This window comes from Narcine bancroftii, chromosome 2 (genome assembly GCF_036971445.1).
Source record: "Narcine bancroftii isolate sNarBan1 chromosome 2, sNarBan1.hap1, whole genome shotgun sequence".
Classification (NCBI taxonomy): domain Eukaryota; kingdom Metazoa; phylum Chordata; class Chondrichthyes; order Torpediniformes; family Narcinidae; genus Narcine; species Narcine bancroftii.
The window spans coordinates 331,298,162-331,319,656 of NC_091470.1; the positions used below are offsets into that span (position 1 = coordinate 331,298,162).

At 41.2% G+C, this 21,495-nt stretch overlaps 1 protein-coding gene across 7 annotated transcripts in view; it reads left to right on the top strand.

The window, feature by feature from the left end:
• Positions 1-4,439: 4,439 nt before the first annotated feature.
• The window catches only part of dhx30 (DEAH (Asp-Glu-Ala-His) box helicase 30), a 138,710-nt gene continuing 121,654 nt past the window's right edge, over positions 4,440-21,495 (top strand). For 6 of the 7 annotated variants that reach the window (XR_011352462.1, XR_011352463.1, XM_069922080.1 and 3 more), the window contains exons 1-6: positions 4,440-4,742; positions 8,017-8,144; positions 15,886-15,996; positions 17,269-17,468; positions 18,762-18,882; positions 19,828-19,977. Coding sequence is in view for 5 of the 7 variants with exons in the window: in XM_069922080.1 (XP_069778181.1) it covers positions 4,493-4,742; positions 8,017-8,144; positions 15,886-15,996; positions 17,269-17,468; positions 18,762-18,882; positions 19,828-19,977 (960 nt within the window). In the remaining 2 variants the exon portion in view is untranslated. Of the gene's footprint in view, positions 4,743-8,016; positions 8,145-15,885; positions 15,997-17,268; positions 17,469-17,635; positions 17,719-18,761; positions 18,883-19,827; positions 19,978-21,495 lie in introns of those variants that run through there. The other variant, XM_069922082.1, reaches the window with a different exon arrangement.

Genomic DNA, 21,495 nt, shown 5'->3' on the forward strand with positions numbered 1-21,495 from the left:
GTGTAGTTCCCGATGCCAATCTTCTTTTGAAATTGAATATGACCTCGTGAGGAGTAGCGTTGGTCGCAGTACATAGTAGTGACTGGATGGAATGGAGCGCCATAGGGAGGACTTCCTGCCGGCGTGTGTCTGGAAGGCCTTTTGACTTCAGGGCCAGTTTGACAACCTTCCAGATCATGGCATTCTCCATTTCCACCTGTCCGTTCCCCCTCAGGGTTGTAGCTAGTAGTCCTGCTGGACATAATGCCCTTCACCAGCAGGTACTGGCATAGCTCATAACTCATAAAGGATGAGCCCCGGTTACTATGAATATAGCTGGGATACCCAAACAGGGCGAAAATGGAGCCTATGGCTTTCATAACTGACGAAGTGGACGTGTCTGGACATGGGATGGTGAACGGGATGCGGAAGTACTCGTAAATGACAGAGAGGAAGAAGGTATTCCTGTTCGTGGAAGGGAGAGATCCTTTAAAATTCACACTGAGCCTTTCAAAAGGCCTGAATGACTTGATCAGGTGCATCTTTGCGGGGCATTAGAAATGTGGCTTGCAGTCTGCGTAGACCAGGCAAGTCCTGGTCATTTCCCTGATGTCTTCCATGGAGTAGGGCAGATTGCGCGCCTTGACAAAATAAGCCATGCAGGTGACCTCTGGATGGCAGAGCTCATTATGCACAGACCACAGATGGCCGGTGTGTGTAGGGGCACAGCTTCCTCTGGTTAAGGCATCTGGTGTCATTAATAGCTCCTGGCCAATAGGCAATGCCATAATTGTAGGTGGAGAGCTCGATCCTCCACCTGGCAATTTTGTCATTTTTGATTTTGCCCCCTTGATATTAAACATGAATATGACTGAGTGCTGGTTAGTGAGGAGTGTAAATTTCCTACCAGCCAGGTAGTGTCTCCAGTGCCTCACGGCTTCTACAATGGCTTGAGCCTCCTTTTCTTCCAATGGATTCCAGAGCTCGTGGCCTTGTAATGTCCAAGAAAAAAATGAAACCTGCCTGCCCACCTGGTTGAGGTGACCAAGACTACATCCGAAGCGTTGCTTTCCACTTGGAAAGGTGCATTCTCGTCCACCACGTGCATGGCAGCTTTCGCTATATGTTTCCGGAGGTAGTTAAAAGCCATTTGGGCTTTGGCCTAGAGGGGGAACTTAGTGACTTTTAAGAGAGGGCGAACCTTATCCACATATTGAGGGATCCACTGGGTGTAATATGAGAAAAACCCCAGGCATCTCCTCAACGCCTTTTTGTGGTCCTGGGAACGGGGAGCTCTAACAGAGGGTGCATCCTATTGGGATCAGGGCCAATGGTGTCATTCTCCACCATGTAGCCAAGGATAGCCAGATGTTTAGTCCTGAACATGCACGTGCCGCATGGAGAAAACACTGGAGGTTGGCGTCATGGTCTTCCAAGGTGTGGCCAGAGATGGTGACATTATTGAGGTTGGGGAAGGTAGCCTTCAATCCATACTTGTCCACCACTCTATCCATCTGCCTTTGGAAGATAGATACCCCATTAGTGATAGTGAAAGGGACCCTCCAGATTTGATAGAGACAACCATTAGCCTCAAATGTTGTATATGGATGGTCCTCAGAATGGATTGGCAGCTGGTGATAAGCAGCTTTCCACCGATGGTCGAATATCATTCACCATGTCTGAAATTCGAGGGTGGGGGGCTGTACATCCAGGAGTGTGTACCGATTAATAGTTTGGGTATAGTCAATTACTAGCTTGGGTTTGTTTTCTCCTTTTACCACTACCACTTGCACTCTTGGGAGGGGACCAGAATACCCCAAAGTCACGCTTTTAAGGTGATACAGGAAGTCCAGACCCAACAACACTGGGTCTGGACAACATCAAGTATATACAAGCGAAATTTACAGAATTCCCCCTCCCCACTTCAAATGATAGATGTACTATACAATGATGTTGAACACACGTAGATTGCGAATGAGACACAAGGAATATGCGATAATTGGAAGGATACATCTATTGGTTGTATTTTTGCAAAGTCTGTGAGTCTATGAAGCTTTTAGTAGGCATTTAGTGGAATGTCAGTTCATCTTCACAGTCAAGGATAAGGGGGAAATTTTTTAGGACTGAGATGAGGAAAAATTTCTTCTCTCAGAGGGTGGTGGATCTGTGGAATTCTTTGCCACATGAAGTAGTTGAGGCCGGTTCCTTGTCAATATTTAAGAGTACGTTAGATTTGGCTCTTGTGGCTAAGGGGATCAAGGAGTATTGGGAGAAGGCAGGAAATGGATTCTGATCAGCCATGATCATATTGAATGATGGTGTAGGCTTGAAGGGCCAAATGACCTACACCTGCACCCACTTTTCTATGTTTCTATGTCACTGGAGTTGCTGAGCTGGTGAGGTCTGTCCTGATCTAGGACCATCGAGGCTAGGACCCTGAATACTCCTTACTCCAACCCACCGTCCTGGGTTGCCATGTGTGGGTAAGATGGCGTCGACTTTGTGGCATGGCAAGATGACTGCTCTCCTTTTTTCTGACGATGATGGCACCAAGTTTAAAATTGTGTCATGGCAAGATGGCCTCTGAGCCTTTTCACACCATTTCCTCACTGCCATCCTCCGTCGGCATGTAGTGTAGCAAGTGGGTTTGGGTGAATTCGGGGCAGATGGCATGAGAGTAGAATCAGATCCAGGAACGGTGCAGGCTGCGGACTTCCCCTGGCTTCCCCTCGCACAGCAAACACTCGCCCTTGACACAGCTGAACACACTGTGTGTTTACCCCAGCAACAATATTGGGGATGCCTGCTCTTGCCGCATAAAAAGCACTCCCTAGCATGGGAAGCAGCAACCGTTAGGGCAAAGGTAGCGGGAGCAGCCGGTCTTTGGAAGGGGTTACCTGGGTGAGTGATCTTGCTGGCTTTAAGGTCATCGTTCTTGAGCTTGGCCTGTTCCAATTATTTGACTAGTTCAATGTGGCTAGCCAGGTCCTTCTTACCCGACTCAAGTAGTTACTGACTCATGTACCTCGAGCGGATCCCCATGACTAGAGTGTACCAGATCTGTTCTTCCACACGAATGCAGCCCATAGCCTCTTTGAACCTGCACTCTTGGCAAGTGTCCACAGATCCAGAGGTAGTCATCAATGATCTCGCCTGGCTGTTGGCAACATCGAGTGAGTTGGTGCCTCGCTAGGTCCTCGTTTTGTGACTTCAGGTACCTAGCCTTCAATGCCTCGATGGCAGTGTCATATGTAGTGCAGTCCCTGATGACTACGTGCCCTTTCGTTCCTACCTTCAAAACTAGTGTAAACCTTGTGAGTTCATCGGTGTGGAAGACGTCTCTGGTCGCTTTCAGGTAGCCCTGGAAGCAGTCTACCCAGTATGTGAACTCCTCTGCCACATTGGGGGACAGAGGGCCTATCAGCAGCAGATCAGGCTTGAGTAGCACTTCCATCGTTTGGGAAATAAGCTAATAAAATTATAGTGTGAATGAAAGCTCTCATGACTGCAGGAAGAGCAAATGCTTTTATTAGCTTATAACTATGGGTAGGGTTTCACAGTAGTCTTCAGAAGGGTTTTGTGTTTAGGCAGGAAATCAGGGTTATATGTGAGCAGATGAGGTGGAGCTGGGACACAGGGCCAGCCATCAGCACAACACCCTACCAGTGAATCCCAGTTCATTGCACACTACCATTAAGTGGTAATTCTGCCTCGCCTGCAGAGAAAGAATATCAGGGTGGTTTGTGATGTCATGTATGCGCTCTGTCAATAGATCTGAAATAGATGCCACAGACTCATATCACCTGGTTCAGGAACAGTAGCTACCCCAACACCATCAGACTCCTGAACAACAGATTCAATCAGAGACTTATTCAATGACTCTTACTTTACACATTTTTCTGTCTGGCACAGTCAGTTTATTTACATTTTTTTCTTTTGACTATGTATATTTTTCTCGAGTCTATTTTGCACTACTGATATGTAGAAATTCTGCCTGGCCTGCAGGAAAAAGAATCTCAGGGTGGTATGTGATGTCATGTGTGTCCTCTGACAATAAATCTGAACTTGGTCGTGATAAAGTGCTCAAATCTGAACGTTGACTAATCATGCCTCCTCATGGATGCTGCCTGTCCTGCTGCATTTTTTTCGTGGCAGTAACCATTTTCCTACCAATGGAATGCTATGGGGGAACTCAGCATTTCAGTGTTTGCTCAAGATTCCAATATCTGCACGTTTTGTGTTTGGCTTTTTTCGCCATTTTCATTGGTGTTTCGTACTAAATTAGTTGGTAATTTTCCTGACCATTTAACTAGAATTTAGAGTCCTCGATTGCCGGGGGGCTCGCAGTGCAGTTGCAACTTTGGCCAAAGACTTGGCTGAACCTGCTACATCCCGCCACTAGTGGCGCCACCGACCTGCTCACGGAGCTGATTTTGTTAGTCCCATCTTGTCCGCAGCTCTTCGTTCCTTGGGGAAGGCCTTGAAGCCGGTCGCCACACGGTTCCCTTCGGAGATGGCGGTGAGAGCTTCAGGTGTGTGGCAGGTCTGGTCGAAGAGGCTGTTCCCGTTCAGCTGCCCCGGTCCTGCGCCGTGGGGACGGACCGTGGCCTTGGCTCGGTGCACAGAGAGGGACTGCGGCCGGACCGGAGCAACGACCCGGTTCAAGCACACGGCGAGCCTGCGGGCGCAGCAGCAGCGTGAAGCCGAGGGAGAGGAGCCGGGGCCGGAGCGGTTACCAGGAGCAGGGGCGGCTGGGCGGCAAGGTGAGGCACGTGGATACTCCACGCACATCGTGTGTGCAATCAGATGAACCCAGAGCAATACAGCACAGAATGAGTCCCTTCGGCCCTTCTACCTAGATCCACTGACCTGCACCTGGGCCATATCCCTGCATGCCCCTGCTTTCCATCTACCTGTCCAAAAAAGAGAATTTACCAATTCATCTGGCAGTTAGCTCCACACTCTCACCACACTGCTTGAAGAAGTTCCTCCTAATGTTTCCTTTAAACTTTTCCCATATCACCTTGAACCCATGTGCTGTCTTAATGATCTCTCCTGTGGAAAAAGCCTTCTTGTTTTTACCCATCTACACTGGCAATGCATCCCATAAGATGATGGTGGTTCCTTTCTGTCACTTTGAGATTTGATAAGTGGTTCCCCCCACTCCTCAGAAAAGAACAGTGTATGCGTGAATGGATTTCGGTGAGTAGGGGCTTGCTCAGGTCCAGACCCACTGTCTCGACATCCCTCCCGGATCCAGCAGCATGGTGAGGTTCAAGACGGCTGGGGGAAGTTCTGTTGCAGTGAATGGCCAGACCAAGCTTCGATGCAAAGGATGCCTTTACTGCACTTCACGGCACATATTTACTAAATGGCCATTGATGCTCCAAGAGGGTTCGTCCGCCTTTTGACAGATTTTGTTCAGCCACCCTCCACACCAGGCAAGTCTGGTGGGGGAGCCAGTTTAGTCGCCAACCACCTGGCCATGCGACAGGTAGTACTGGGTTACTCTATCAAATCTCCCCTCGTTCATCAACGCTCTGGGGAATAAAATCTAGTTAACCGTTCCCTTTCACTCAGTGCTTCAAGTCCTGACAGCATCCTTGTAAATTTCCTCTGCATTCTTTCAATCTTATTAATATCCTTCCTGTAGTTAGGTGACCAAAACAGGACACAATACTCCAAATTTGGCCTCACCAATATCTTGTTCAACTTCACTACAACATCCCAACTCCTTTTTCAAAAATTTTAGACATACAGCATGGTAACAGGCCTTTCAGCTCACAAGCCCGTGCCACTCAATTATACCCAATTGACTTACAACCCGAGTATTTTTTTTTTGAAGGATGGAAGGAAACTGGAGCCCCAGGGAAAACCCGTGCTGACACAGGGAGAATACAAACTCCTTACATACAGGGCAGGATTCAAACCCCAGTCCTGATTGCTGGCGCTGTAAAGATGTTGAGCTAACTGCCTCACTCAATACTTTGATTTGATTTATGAAGTCCAATGTGCCAAAAGCTATTTTTAATACCCTATCTACCTGTGACAATTGTCAGGGTATTCTGTGTCTGTATTCCCAGATCCCTCTTGAACCGCACTCTTCAGTGCTTTGCTGTTTACTGTGGGTTATTCTTCCAACATATAACAACTCACATTTGTCTGCATTAAATTCCATCTGACATATAATATCCCATTTTTCCAGCTGGTCCAGATCCCTCTGCAAGCTTTGTTTGCTGTCCACTGCACCTCCAATGTTATTGTTATCTGAAAACTTGCTGATCCAATTTACCACATCAAAATTTTTTGTCATGAACAAGTCATAAAATTCGGTGTTTTGCGGCAACATCATAGTGCAAATATATATATTATAATATTCTTACAACATTACTATAAAAAAATTAAAATAATAGAGCATGAAAAGTAAGGCATTGATCATTGATTCAATGATTATTCAGGAATCTGATGGCAGCAGGGAAGAAGCTGTCCTTGTGCCACTGAGTGCTCGTCTTTACGGTCCTGTACCTTTTCCCTGATAGTTACAGAGCGAAGAGGGTATGGCCTGGGTAGTTGGGGTCTTTGAGCATAGAAGCTACTTTTTTAAGACACCGCTGCATGTAAATGTCCTCAATGGGAGTGAAGTCTGTGATGTCGCAGGCTGAGTTAACAACCCTTTGGAGTTAACTCTTAACCTGAGAGTTGGCGCCTCCAGACGAGGCAGTGATGCAACCAGTCAGAATGCTCTCCACGGGACACCTGTGGAAGTTCACGAGAGTCTTCAGTGACATACCGAATCTTCTCAGACATTATCATTGATGTAGATCAGTATTCCCTATGCCATAAGTGCTCTGTGATTAGTAAGGGATTGCTTAAGGTGGTATGTGGGTGGAAAGAAAAAGGTTGAAAACCACTGTTTTAATTGACTTGTTATGTGCACAGTTTCACAACTCCAAAGGAAATGGGTCAATGACAATTTGTCTTGAGCAAAATATTTCAGTAACAATTGGGTCTAGAGCAGTGATTCTCAACCTTCCCTTCCCACTCACATACCACCTTAAGCATTCCCTTACTAATCACAGAGCACCAATAGCATTGGGATTACTTAAAGTAGTATGTGAGTGGAAAGAAAAAGGTTGCGAACCACTGATGTAGGTGATAAGCACAAATGCGCCCAGCACCGGTCCTGGAGATGCACCACTGCTTACAGGGGTCCACTCTGAGAGGCACTCTCTGGCTTCTCCCGTAAAATCAAAGACGAATCCAGTTTACTACCTCACCACGAACACTGAATGATTGAACATTCCTGAGTAAGCTCCCATGCAGGACCTTGTCAAAGGTTTTACTAAAGTCCATGTTGACAACATCCACGACCTTTCCTTCTTCATCTTTCCTGGTAACCTCTTTGAAAAACTCTACAAGATTAATTGAACAATTGTTTAAACTTTGTTGGATTTATTCTTGAAAAGGATGCCAGTTTCCTCATGGCGAAGATCAAGGGTGTTTCCTCTTGGGGAGGATCATTGGGGTCCTGAGCATTTGAGCTCCTTTTCATTCATGTTTCATTATAGCAATCTCAACCTGTTACTAGAATATGGAAGGAGAGGGAAATGGTCAGTACCTTCCATTATTACAAATGATTCCAGCTGACAAGTGCATAAGGAGTAGATGTCAAGTGAAGCTGGATTAAATTTTGAGCTGTCAAGTAACCCTGTGTATGCTTACCGTGTATAGTCGCATTATGCATAATGGTCATCAGGTTACAGGTGAACAATTTGTACAACTGAACTTTGGAACCTTCAGGTGATGGGAGAAAGATGACCCTACCCAACCCCATCTTATCAAAAGGCTCAGGCCTGAAATATTGGTTATGTATCTTTATCTTTGCTATATTTAGAACACTGGGTGACTTGCTGAGTTTCTCCAGCAGTTTTGTCTAAACTACAATCACAGTGTCTGCATACCTTCTTGTTTAATTCTTACTCCACCCCAAATGTCCCCCAGTTTTCTTTCAAGGATCTTGTCTAATTTATTGTTTAGATTTACAGACTCTACTCCAAGAGTTCCCACAGCCAAAAGGCCTTCTGGCCCAGGTTATGCAGCGAGCCCTGAAAGTTTCTAATGTGAAGGATCACATTGTCTACAAATCGTTAAAAGGACGCACTAAAGTAAGTATTTCTTGCATCTTTATTTTCATTATAATAGTTAAATGATCAGACTGGACAAGAGACTTTTTCTCTGGAATGAACTTTGGATATTCCTGGATTCACCACACCTGGAATGTTCCTGTGAGAGATAAAAATACAAGGAAGACTGAGTGGATGATGAATATCAGCTTGGATTGCTGTGGTCAAATGGCCTGTTTCTCTGCCAAATATCCTCTGTTAACACATTTGGGAGATCATCATGATCTGTAGTGTTCTGTATTGTTTAATATATATTTTTTCCACATCCTTTCCAATATTTAAAGGTTGAATACCAGTATTCTTCACTTCAATCCCATTTAGACTCTTACGCTCCATGAAATATGTAGCCATCTTTATCTTCCCACCAAAATGTACCATTTAGCTACATTGAAAAATTACTTCTCAACTGTTTGTTCTGCACATTTATTATTGTCATCATGTATTTTGTATTAATCACACCCATAAATTTGATATAACCCACAAATTTTGAAATCATACCACAGGTTTTCAAGGCCAAATTGTTTAAGAGAATAAGATAAATGGAATTGGTGTAGTGAATTGTGAAAGCATTTTTTTTATAAAGTTCTCACCCACAGCCAACCAGGCCTCTTCCTTAGAGTTAGGATGAGGCTTATGCTTGTTCTCAACAATATTGAACTCAACAATATTGATCTGGGGGCATGCCACGTGATGACATGGGGCTAGACGGAATCCTTTCTCCATAAAAGTTTCAAAAAAGAGTTAAAAAGGCTGAAGTGATTAAAAGAACACAATACCACCTAAGAAGGATAAAATAATTACTATCTTTCAAGAACTTGAACAAGAAAAGGAAGCAGATAAAGAGAGGCCTACCTTGAAGAAGGATCCTGGAGCTGCCCGGAAGGTAGGAGCCCATGGGGATAAGCCTGGAGCTGGGGAGACTTTGGACGTTGCTGTGCAAGGTCTCCCCTGACAATGGCCACCTGCCACAGGAGAAGAAATAACTCTATGCATGTGTGACTCTTTGTGCACGTGCAGAACACAGAAAAAAAACAGGCAATTTTTAAAAAGGCACAAGAAGCCTCCAGCTCCAGCGATCAAGAAGAAGAACAGGAAGAAGTGGAAATGTATGTCGAACAAAGAGTTTTGACTAAAAACAAGAGAAAAATAAAGAGATTTGTATATCTACAACAGAAATGAAGAAATATATGAATACGTTTCAGCAATCTCTGGTGCAATCAACAATGGAAGTTAAAAAATGTAATGAAAGTTTAATTGAAAATAAGGGTTATACAAAAAAAAGTGGGAAAAAATGTCACAAATGGATAAAAAAATTTGAAGTGGTGGAAGAAAAAAATTAAAGGGAATGAATTTGAAATTCAAAATGTTAAAGAACAAGTGAAAAAAGTTCAAGCAGAAGCGGGTGCAACAAAAGATCAACTAACTTAAAATATGGATATGTTAGAAAACTTCAGTCGAAGAAATAATATTGTGACAGATTGTGTTATGTTTGTATTGTATATAGATATGTTTTTGCAGGGCTTGTCCTTTTAGAATTTGTTTGTGATTTATTAGTTAATTGTTTTTTTTCCCCAAGCTAATTTAAAGCTTGTGTGTGGAAAAACAGCAGCAATGGATGTTGATACATTTTTGTCACAACCTTCACCTGCAGAGCAAGAGAAAAGAGGAACTGATGGTTATTTCTAAGGCATTAAAGTTGACTGAAGTCAAACATTGGATGAGGAAAATACAAATACAGAGGATTATAGTGAAATATTATATCGGTGAGGGAAAATTTGTTGATAAAGACAGATAATTTTCCAGAGGATAGATCTGTTGAATTGGAATTGGAGAAATTGAGGATGGAAGAAGAAAGAGAAAAATGGAGGGTGAAAGAGGAAAGAGAGAAACGGAGCATGTTGGAGGCTGAGAAACAGAGACAATATGAGGCAGACCAAGCTGAAAAACAAAGAGGAGGCTGAAAAACAGGAGATATGAGGTAAAGGAAACTGAAAAATGATGATGAAAGAAAGAAAATACGACTTGGAAAAGATTGAAAGGGACAGACAGTTTCAATTAGAGAAGTTAAAAATTGAGATGGATGGAGGGAGGTAAGAGAATTGAGGCTGTAACTCCTGGGGTGAGTTTTTGGCTAGTCGAGAGGCAAATCTAGTTCCTCCTTTTGATGAGGGAGATATAGATACATATTTTCAGCTTTTTGAAATGGTTGCTGAGAGCTCAAGATGGCCACAAGAAAAATGGTCTCTTAAGCTCCAAAGTGTATTGAAGGGAAAAGCACAAATTGCATTCTCTAGTTTGACTACAGAGCAAATGGCAAATTATGATACTGTTAAACAGGCAGTATTGAAAGCTTATGAGTTGGTTCCAGAAGCATATAGACAAAAATTTAGGAGTTTGGTGAAAACATGGAACCAATCTTATATGGATTTTGCTCTGGGGAAAATATGTATGTTTTGACTGTTGGTGTGCCTCAAAAGGAATAAATAATGATTTTAACAGATTGAGAGAATTTATATCAATTGAGGAAATTAAAAGGTGTGTTTCAAATGAGATTAAATTATACGTGGATGCGAGAGACATGGGAATGTGGCAGCAAACGGCAAGATTAGCCAATGAATTTTCCCTGATTCACAAAAATAAATTTCAGAATAGTAGGCATCTTCAGAGAGATATTTATTGTTCGTTGGACACAAACTGATCCCTTTTAATGAGCCATGTCAGTGTCTTGCTAAAGAAACTTGCCCCATCAAGGTTTTCCAGATGATAACCTCTTTCTTTCAGGTCACTACAGAGTTCCTTTTTTGTTTCACTTACTTCAAGTGAAACAATTAGGCAGCCAGTCCTCTGCTCTTGCATGAACCACTAGGACTTTGACCAGGCTGAGCTAAGAACTCACAACCCATCTTCCAAATGGGGGTTTTCCACAAGCTTGCCAGCTTGTCCTGTTCCAGTCCCAGCTGCTGCTGCTGAACTGTAGCACTGCAGAACTGATCTTTCTTTCTCTTCCCCCCCCCCCGAGAAAAAGCAGAATTGTTTGTATGTGACCGACACTTTAAAAAAAAAACCTGCCCCAATTTATCTCCCAAAAACATATCTATATACGATACAAAAACAACATAATCTGTCACAATATAAAAATTGTTGGACTTAAAGAAGGTGATGAAGGACAAGACATGAAGAGATTTTTGCAATGTTGGATCTTGCAATCTTTGGGAGTAACTGAATTTCAAGGAGATGTCGAGATTGAAAGAGCCCATAGAGCATTACAACCAAAACCGCAGCCAGATCATAAATCCCATTCAATACTGGTCAAGTTACTTCATTACAAAGTGAGGGAAAAGATCCTGGAACTTGTGGCAAAACAAACAAACGAGAGATAATCACCGTTAATTTACAATGGAAATAAGATTTTCTTTTACTCTGATATTAGTTCTGATTTGTTGAAAAAAAAGAAAAGAATTCAATGCTGTTAAAAATGTGTTATGGAAAAAAGGTTATACTTTTGTTTTAAGGTAACCAGCAGGATTGAAGATTTTTGTTCCTGAAGGATAAAATAGATTTTTTTCAGAATCCAATGAAGCAAAAGTGTTTGCAGATTCATTGCCTGAGAAAGAGAGGTGAGAACTGGGTGATACTTGAAATGAGAGAAGATGCAGAAAGATTTCAGCTGAGGATATAAAGTAGAAAAGGTAGGTTTTGAGAGAGAGTATTAGGGAGGAAAATTCTTACCCAGTACATTTATGAAAAACTGAAATTGGTAAATGGTAGAGGTTGAATAGATCGGAGGCAATAAAAGACAGTATAATATTTTGGGGGAGTTAGTTGGGGGCATGAGCCTGGCCTCTGTCTGGGGAGTCATGTGAGTAGGTGTGGTTTGATCACAACTTCTATAGATCAGGGAAGTAAGGACGAATTACTAATAATGTATGCCTTTGGTGGGGGGGGAGGGGTTCTATCATTTTCTGTATTTCTTTCCTTTTTCTTCACTAATGCACCTAAATATAATAATTATATTATGAATTATATTGTTAGCATTTTGAATGAGAGGAGTGGAGGTGGAAAGATGGACGGTTAGTAGATTGTCTGGAAGACAAGATGGCTGATAAATTGAATTTTATTAGTATTAATATTAACAGGATACAAAATCAAACAAGGTGGAATAAATTATTAGTATATATGAAAAAAAATTAAAATGGACATAGCTTTTTTTTTGCAAGAAACACATTTGACAGAAAAGGAATATGGAAAATTAAAAAGAGACTGGTAGAAACTGTAGTAGCACCATCATTTAACGCTAAGGCTAGAGGTACAGCAACATTGATAAATAAATAAACTACCAGTTAAAATACTGGATGTGAAATAGATGTCTCTGGAAGGGGTATGTTATGGTAAATTGTCAGATCTATTCAGAACAATGGACCCTAATGAATGTATATGCACCAAATGTAGACGATAGTAAATTTAGGCAAGATGTTTTTATGTATTTATCTTCTTCTTTGGCTTGGCTTCGCGGACGAAGATTTATGGAGGGGGTAAAAAGTCCACGTCAGCTGCAGGCTCGTTTGTGGCTGACCAGTCCGATGCGGGACAGGCAGACATGATTGCAGCGGTTGCAAGGGAAAATTGGTTGGTTGGGGTTGGGTGTTGGGTTTTTCCTCCTTTGCCTTTTGTCAGTGAGGTGGGCTCTGCGGTCTTCTTCAAAGGAGGTTGCTGCCCGCCAAACTGTGAGGCGCCAAGATGCACGGTTTGAGGCGTTATCAGCCCACTGGCGGTGGTCAATGTGGCAGGCACCAAGAGATTTCTTTAGGCAGTCCTTGTACCTTTTCTTTGGTGCACCTCTGTCACGGTGGCCAGTGGAGAGCTCGCCATATAATACGATCTTGGGAAGGCGATGGTCCTCCATTCTGGAGACGTGACCCATCCAGCGCAGCTGGATCTTCAGCAGCGTGGACTCGATGCTGTCGACCTCTGCCATCTCGAGTACTTCGACGTTAGGGGTGTGAGCGCTCCAATGGATGTTGAGGATGGAGCGGAGACAACGCTGGTGGAAGCGTTCTAGGAGCCGTAGGTGGTGCCGGTAGAGGACCCATGATTCGGAGCCGAACAGGAGTGTGGGTATGACAACGGCTCTGTATACGCTTATCTTTGTGAGGTTTTTCAGTTGGTTGTTTTTCCAGACTCTTTTGTGTAGTCTTCCAAAGGCGCTATTTGCCTTGGCGAGTCTGTTGTCTATCTCATTGTCGATCCTTGCATCTGATGAAATGGTGCAGCCGAGATAGGTAAACTGGTTGACCGTTTTGAGTTTTGTGTGCCCGATGGAGATGTGGGGGGGCTGGTAGTCATGGTGGGGAGCTGGCTGATGGAGGACCTCAGTTTTCTTCAGGCTGACTTCCAGGCCAAACATTTTGGCAGTTTCCGCAAAGCAGGACGTCAAGCGCTGAAGAGCTGGCTCTGAATGGGCAACTAAAGCGGCATCATCTGCAAAGAGTAGTTCACGGACAAGTTTCTCTTGTGTCTTGGTGTGAGCTTGCAGGCGCCTCAGATTGAAGAGACTGCCATCCGTGCGGTACCGGATGTAAACAGCGTCTTCATTGTTGGGGTCTTTCATGGCTTGGTTCAGCATCATGCTGAAGAAGATTGAAAAGAGGGTTGGTGCCAGAACACAGCCTTGCTTCACGCCATTGTTAATGGAAAAGGGTTCAGAGAGCTCATTGCTGTATCTGACCCGACCTTGTTGGTTTTCGTGCAGTTGGATAATCATGTTGAGGAACTTTGGGGGACATCCGATGCGCTCTAGTATTTGCCAAAGCCCTTTCCTGCTCACGGTGTCGAAGGCTTTGGTGAGGTCAACAAAGGTGATGTAGAGTCCTTTGTTTTGTTCTCTGCACTTTTCTTGGAGCTGTCTGAGGGCAAAGACCATGTCAGTGGTTCCTCTGTTTGCGCGAAAGCCGCACTGTGATTCTGGGAGAATATTGCTAAGGGAAAAGTTATACTAGGGAGAGATTTTAATTTTGCTTTTAATTGTATTAAAATATTTTTATGAGATTACAATATTTATTTCAATCATTACCCATTCATGTACTGGAATCATTCTTTCGAAGTTTGAATAAAATAATAAAAGTTTATTTGGAAAGCAAGATGTCAAGAATTCGTTTGGAAAAATTAACGTGAAAATTTGATCAGGGAGGACTAAGACTACCGAATTTTAAGAATTATTTCAAAGCAGCTCAATTGAGATTTTTGTCCTCCTGTTATCAAAGGGGTTAAAAAGCAGCTTGGGTTCAAATGGAAATGAATAAAATTGGTGAATTTATCCCAGAGCAAATTCTGTATAAATAGAATAGTGAATTATTCAAAGGAACTAAGGAGACATTAGTTTTAAAACATTTATTCAAAATATAGAATGGAATCCATATTGATAGAGGAATTAAAAATGATCAATTACCGACAATGTGAAAACAAAATCTACTTCTTCCTTTTATTTTGAATAATTCTTTACTTGATAATTGGTTCAGTAAAGGTAAACAGAGGATAAAAGTTTGTTTTTTTAGGATTTAAAAAAACTTTTGATCAATTAAAAGATAAATACAATATACATAACAATACAATTTTTCATATTATCAATTAAAATTGTATTTTAAAAAAAATTGGGAACAGATTTGAGGCTACCAAAACTAAGTGATACATTTATGGTCAAGAAATTTATTACTAATATGTATATAAAATTACAAGACCCTTCAAAGAAAAAGATTTGTATCAATCAAAAATGCGATGAGAGAAAGATTTAAATATACAAATTCAAGAGGAAATATGGGAAAAATTGTGTCAGTGTTATGAATACTGTTAATGCTAGATACCAAATGGTTCAATATAATTTTCTCCATCAGTTATATTTACTCCACATAAATTAAATGGACAATCCTAATTATTCTAATAAGTGTTTTTGATGTACAAAAGAAATTGACTTTTTTTTTTACATTCAATGTGGCCTTATGAAAAAGTGGTAAATTTTGGAATGATTGCATCTATTATCAGGGCAAATTATGAAGATAAAGATACAAAAGGATCCAAGAATTTTTTTACTTGGGGATATATATGAAAAGGATGTACAATTGAAATTGGATAAATGCCCAAAAAAAATTAAATATAGCAATAGCAGTTGCAAAGAAATGCATAGTGATAACATGGAAAGTCGATAATGAAGTATTATTAAGTAGGTGGCACAGTGAAATGCAAAATTGTATACCTTTAGAAAAAATTACATCTTGTTTAAGAAATCGACTTGAAATTTTTTTAATAGTATTTGGATTTTATGAATAAGTTTCCGTCTACCTCTTCCACCTTATCCACCCCTCATGATTCATTAATGATTAATTAATTATTATTATTACTACTAATTTCTAATTGCGAGGGGTGGAAGAGGTGGACTGATAATGTTATTGTATATGTAGTAGTAGCTGTCTCTTCTTTTGGGAGGGAGGGGTTGGGGAGAAAATGTAAAAATTGTTTTTTGTATCACTACGAACGATCAAATGATTAATATTGTATTCATTGAATTTTTTGTCTGTATTGACACAAATGATAAATAAAATTTTAAAAAACGAATATTGAACTTGCCAGACTTTATAACGTTGCTAGGTAATCTGTTTGGATCTTTTGTAAGCTATTTGTGGCTGCATCCTGTGATTTTTGGAAGTTCACTGCTTTCTTTTTCTTGACAAAGAAAACTCTCCTATATGTATCTTGGCCAAGAAAACTGGTGGTGGAGGGTTTCGGCACCAAGAAGATAGATGCAGAGAAACATGCTGCAGCAGTTGTTTGTGGAATATTCAAGGTATGATAGTATAGCTCATTGAATGTAATAAATTTTCACAGGTAGGGTTGAGAGTCACATTGCTTCAATTAGTTTTACTTGGACTTGTGATGTCTCAATTGAGGAGTCCTAGTGAACTTTCTCATGAATTAAAATTAAATGTTTTGGTACAGATTTTGATGAATTTTTTAACTGCATTTTCATCCTTGTGAAGGAAAGAACTAAATGCAATATGGCTCTTTATTTCACGGTTAAATGGATTGGGATTTTCTTTTTTTTTTTAAACAGCTTCTTTTACAATTAAAATGAGGTAAAAGTCAATGCATAAGCATTCAATGATCTCTGAAGTCATTAATGCAGTATGCATTAATGGATAGTTACTGCTGCCAAGAAGTTGTTCACAAAGGTTCAAAATTTCTTTTTTTGTCACTACACAATAATACATAAAATATACATGATTTACTTCAACTTTTGTCTGCCATAAGGCAGAGTGCCATGAGCATTGCACAGTGCCACTGACAAAAGGAGAAAGAGAAGCAAAAGGTAGTCTCTTCAGAGGCTGAGTGTCTGTGGATTCGCTTCCAGTGGTCCCGCAGCTCTGCAGCCACACAGACTCCAGTTCAAACCATTGGATACACTCAGGAAGCCTTCAGTGTCCCAGGCCCTACGGGGATCTTCTGGCCCTCAGCACCCTCTTGAACCCCAGTTCCGATGAGCCCTTCAACCACAAGTTTCCAGCAGCCTTTGTGAGTCCTTCAATCTTAATTCGGCAACAACCTGCAGCCTGTGAGTCTTTCAGCTGCTGAGCCCCTTGCTGTTTCACTGTCATAGTCACTGTCCTGTTGGGTCACCATTTATGTGTTTCCTTCCCAACGGAAGGGAGGAATGTTCTCCCTGCTTCTGGTGCTCTATGCCAACCTGCAGCTTCCTTAAGTCTGCAACCCATTGCCAAGCACGGGTGCCATATTGGGCACAGATGTTTGCGGTTGCAGAATATTTTAAAAAAAAAACCCAGCCTGCTTCTTTTACAGGCTGTTTAAAGGCTGCGGAGCCGTTGGGATCAGGACCGGGTAGAAAGACCCTGCGGAGTACCACTTTGTCTCCGCTTCCTGCTCTCTCTCCCTGGTCCACTTCAGCAGCATTGCTGCAGTTACAGCAGCCCTGGCAGTGCTGCTACTTGTTATGCCACTGGAGGCAGAATAACCTGGTGCCCAAGGATCTTTCCTCCTTTGGTGCACCAATGTCTTAGCTGATGGTGGGCTGACAGTGTTTTAAAATTGTGTTGTTTGGCAGCAATGGGGCCTCCTTGGACCGAAGAATCAGCTCTTCCAGGCTCAAGAGTATGAGCAATTAGCTGCAAAGTTTATTGATGGGGAAGCACAAGTGGGTTTGACGGAGGAAAATGAAGATGAAATGGTGGAAGAAGGGATAATGGACTGCACAGACTTCCTCTCTAACACAGACAAAACATCTCTGGACAAACCTTTGTCAAGGTATTAAAGATGTTTCCTTTCATCTGTTTTTGAATGAGGTGTTAAGTTTGACTGATGTTTGAAGACTGATGTGAATGGTTGTTTTCATGTAGCTTCTTTGATTCCATGCTTTTCGTCACAATTTGTTGCTATATTTAGGAACATCTTCAAGTCTGGATCAGTCATGAGGTAGAGCCCATGAAGATGACATTTAATGTTAACCATGCCCTTCATGAGTCTACCTACTCAGAGGAAAGAGAGCAAGCTACCGGTGAGCCTATGAAAGTATTCTGTATTGAATTACTTAGCTCCTTGTGTCCCAAGACTTCACCACTATTCACAAGGGACTAGTCAGGAGTATTATGGAACATTATCCATTTGCCTGGATGAGTGTAGCTCCAACAACAAGATGCTCTGTACCATCCATGATCAAATCAGTGTCTTAGTTTGAAACCCATCAACCACCCTGTATATTTAATCCACACCAACATACAGTGGCTGCAGCATGTGCCATTTATCTAATATACTGCAGTTGCTTGTCTATGCTTTTCTTTCCCAAATCCATATCCGCTGTCACCAAGAAGGACAAGCTCTGCTCGCCTGCTTTTGGCAGAGAATATAGTATGAGTGATGGGTGATTAGGAAGATGATCGGTAAATATGCCTGCAATCTTTTTGTAATTATTGCAATGATGTTTATTTTCTAATTGTTATATTTTGTGTCTGGTGCTTTTGTACATGGCTTTGGAGGCATGGGGGGAGGAGAAACCACTTTGACCCCAATCATTGAGTTGGAGACAATAAGGGAGGTGTGTAAGTTGATTTTGTATGCGATATGAATGGACCTTCTGCAACCCATCAGTGGTGTAATTTTCTTGTTGGGATAGGAATATTGAATAACCTTTCTGCTCTGAATTTGCAGATTAATTTGAAGTTGCAGAAATTAATGTGGGTCATGTTCCATTTATTGAGCACACTGCCTCCCTGCCTTTTATTTTTCATTAATAAACCTGACTTTTGATTAAAGCATTTTAAACAGACTGCACAGGGTGCTTTGGATGGGTCTTGGCCTCTGACCCTTAATCTCTCTCCTCGACAATGTAATTCTTACATCAGAGTTGTTGCCGTGACCTCACAAAGTCATATTTTGACTTCATACTATAATGTTGCTCTAGAACACAATTTATGGTTGAATGCATTCTGTGTATAAAATATTCATGTCATTGTCGAACCTGCATGTGATTTTTGTGTTTCTTCCTCTGCCTTGTTATTTGAGTCAGCACTAATATTGATTTTGTACTGTATGTTTCAACAGAGTAGCACAGAATACCATGACCGGTGATGCCATTGCAATGAGAGCTCTCACCCAGTTCCCTGAGCCAAAGAACCTTTTGTCAAAGGTTATACAGATAGCAACCACCTCCTCCACTGTCACAGTAAGTAAAATGTGGAGATAGTTTGATTTCTGCCTCAATCGAGAAAGAAGATTTTCAGCATTAAGTAGGAAGTTGGGATAAAATGGATGTTGGATTTAAACATGGATGACAATGGGTCAGGGTCCATAATGAAGAAGTCAGGATGAATGAATATTGTAAATTGTCATCAAAATATTGCATGTTGGGGCTGAGTTCGATCAATGGTAGGTTGCACTTCATCTGTGGAAGGAGCTTAAGTGCTTACAGAAATGTACAGAACTACCTGACAACCCTATCTAATTTTCAAAGGAATGTGGTAAACGAGCCTGGCAAGTTTAGAGGGAATACTGAAAATGGTGTCTTCATTAGTTTAAAGAGAACATGGGAATTGGGGTTCTTGGCAGTTTCAAGGGAATGTGCAGAAGAACATTGGGATTCTGAATAATTGGATATTCAGGTCTTCTTCCTTTGTTCATTCTGCCAAAATGTTTCACTTCCTATTTCTGTGCAGTAAACTTAATCTGGAATTTACCTGCTCATTCTGCCAGTGTGCCCATGTCCTCTTGTTGTGTATTGCTGTCATCACTGTTTTCACACACTGTTGACCATAGTCTCTGCTCGCACACACATGCATTTTAAAGTTTTCTTTGTTTTTTATTCTAGTCTGCTCCCATTTAATTTTGTACTATTTCCTATTCAAGTACTATCTGCACTTCCTATTCCTTCCTGCACCTTAATTCTTTTTCCATTGCTACATTCTGGTACCCAAGCACTGCCAGTTCAGTTTAAATGCTCTCCAGTCATACTTCATCGCCTTTATGTCTTGTACAGTGGCATAAAAAGACAAGAATTTAAGAATTATGCCAGGACGGGTGCTCCTGGTGTTTTTGCTTGGCCATTCAGGTCAGATTAACAATGATATGATAAATGAGAGGATACTGTTATAATGTGACTGTGTTTCCTCAGGATTATCTGAAATATTCGACAGAGGGGAGTTCAGTGAAGGTCTGTCGACTTGAGGTGCAGTGGCCAACCCCAATGACTTTTGTTGCTGGTGGTCGGAGGAAAACTGAGGCTGAAAAGAGAGCAGCAGCTCTAGCCTGTAAGAAATTGAAGGTGATTGCAACTTGTTGAGCTTTTCATATTAGAAATATCTTTGTGGCATTCCAGTAGAATATTCATCCTATGTATAACCTTCCAAACCTTTTTATTATTCTTCAGTTCCTGAATTTTAAGATCACGAAATGATTGAGCAGATGAATTGATGGCTTATGTTCAGAACAAAAGAATTCATATTCTGACAAAAACAATTGACCTCTAATGTGAACTACTTTCTCTTTCCACAGATTCTGCCTGACTTGTTGAGTGCAGCATTTTCCTTTTTATTAAGGGGTCTCTACATCTGCAATTTTAAAAATTTTCATGAACAGAGATTCAGTGTTACTTGGACATGCAAATCCTGTATTGTCCAGGACAATATGGAGCAAGAAACAAAAGCAGAAAATTCTAGTGACAATCAGTAGGTCAGGGAGCATCTATGAAAGAGATACAGTTCATGTTTCAGGTCCACGTTCATTAGCAGAACTGGTTTTAAAAAAAGAGGTTAGTTTTAAGTTGCAGAGAGGGTGGGGATAAAGGAATCTTTAAATATAGTCAGAATGTTCCCCCTGTCCTATTTATCACTCCCCAACTTCTCTGAAACTTGTTTTATCTCTTCCGTAGATGCTGTCAGACCAGCTGAGTGCCTTCATTTAAAAAAAAATTTTGAATATTGGGCAAATCCTAATCTGCATATTTAGAACCACCATTTAAGAATATTATGAATGTAAATGCATTTCTACAATGGGTAAGGTTGGCGTTTTGTCGCCATATCAGGACGTTTAAGGAAGGACCATGCAATTAACTGTCTTGAAAAAGAATTTGTCTCTGTGCTAGTTCTATAGAGGAAAGAAATCTGTGTCTTGTTATATGCTGTATAAATCTCTCTTTTCTCTGCCATCAAACACACCCAAGTGGCCACAGAGTTAAAGATTTCTACAATATCTCACTAAATATTGGCAATGCAAATGTACCATTAATTGAACATTATGTAAATCTCTATACTCTGTCCCATTAAACACTCTCAGACTCATTGAGGCATGGCTCAGAATGGGCTGCAGACCTCAGCTCCCAGGAGTTCAGTCATTGGAGCCACAGAGGGAGTGTTTACATTTATCAGACAAGGAATCATGTGACCTCCTTAGATTAGATGATTTAATTGAGCAGATTTAAGATTTTTAATTTGTAAAATCTTTGTGCCATCAGAATTGAAATGAAACCTTTTCTAGAGTTAAGAAAAAGAGGCTCTTGTATTCTTTAAGTTTGAATTTTTTTTTCCTTTTTACCATTTTTCTGTTTGTCACTTTAATTGCTTTCATTGTTTCATTTTCAAAGTTTTGGGGGAGGGAAGGAAATTGGAAGTAAGCTAACATAGTGTTTGTATCTGCAAAGTGAATTATATTAAAAGAAAGTGTAAATACATTAAAAATAATTTTTTTTTTCAGATGTGATGCTATGTTTTTTGGAAAAATTTCAAAATAAAATTAAAAATAAAGTTTGAATTGAATTTGAATATAGATCCAAAAAATGCTGTTA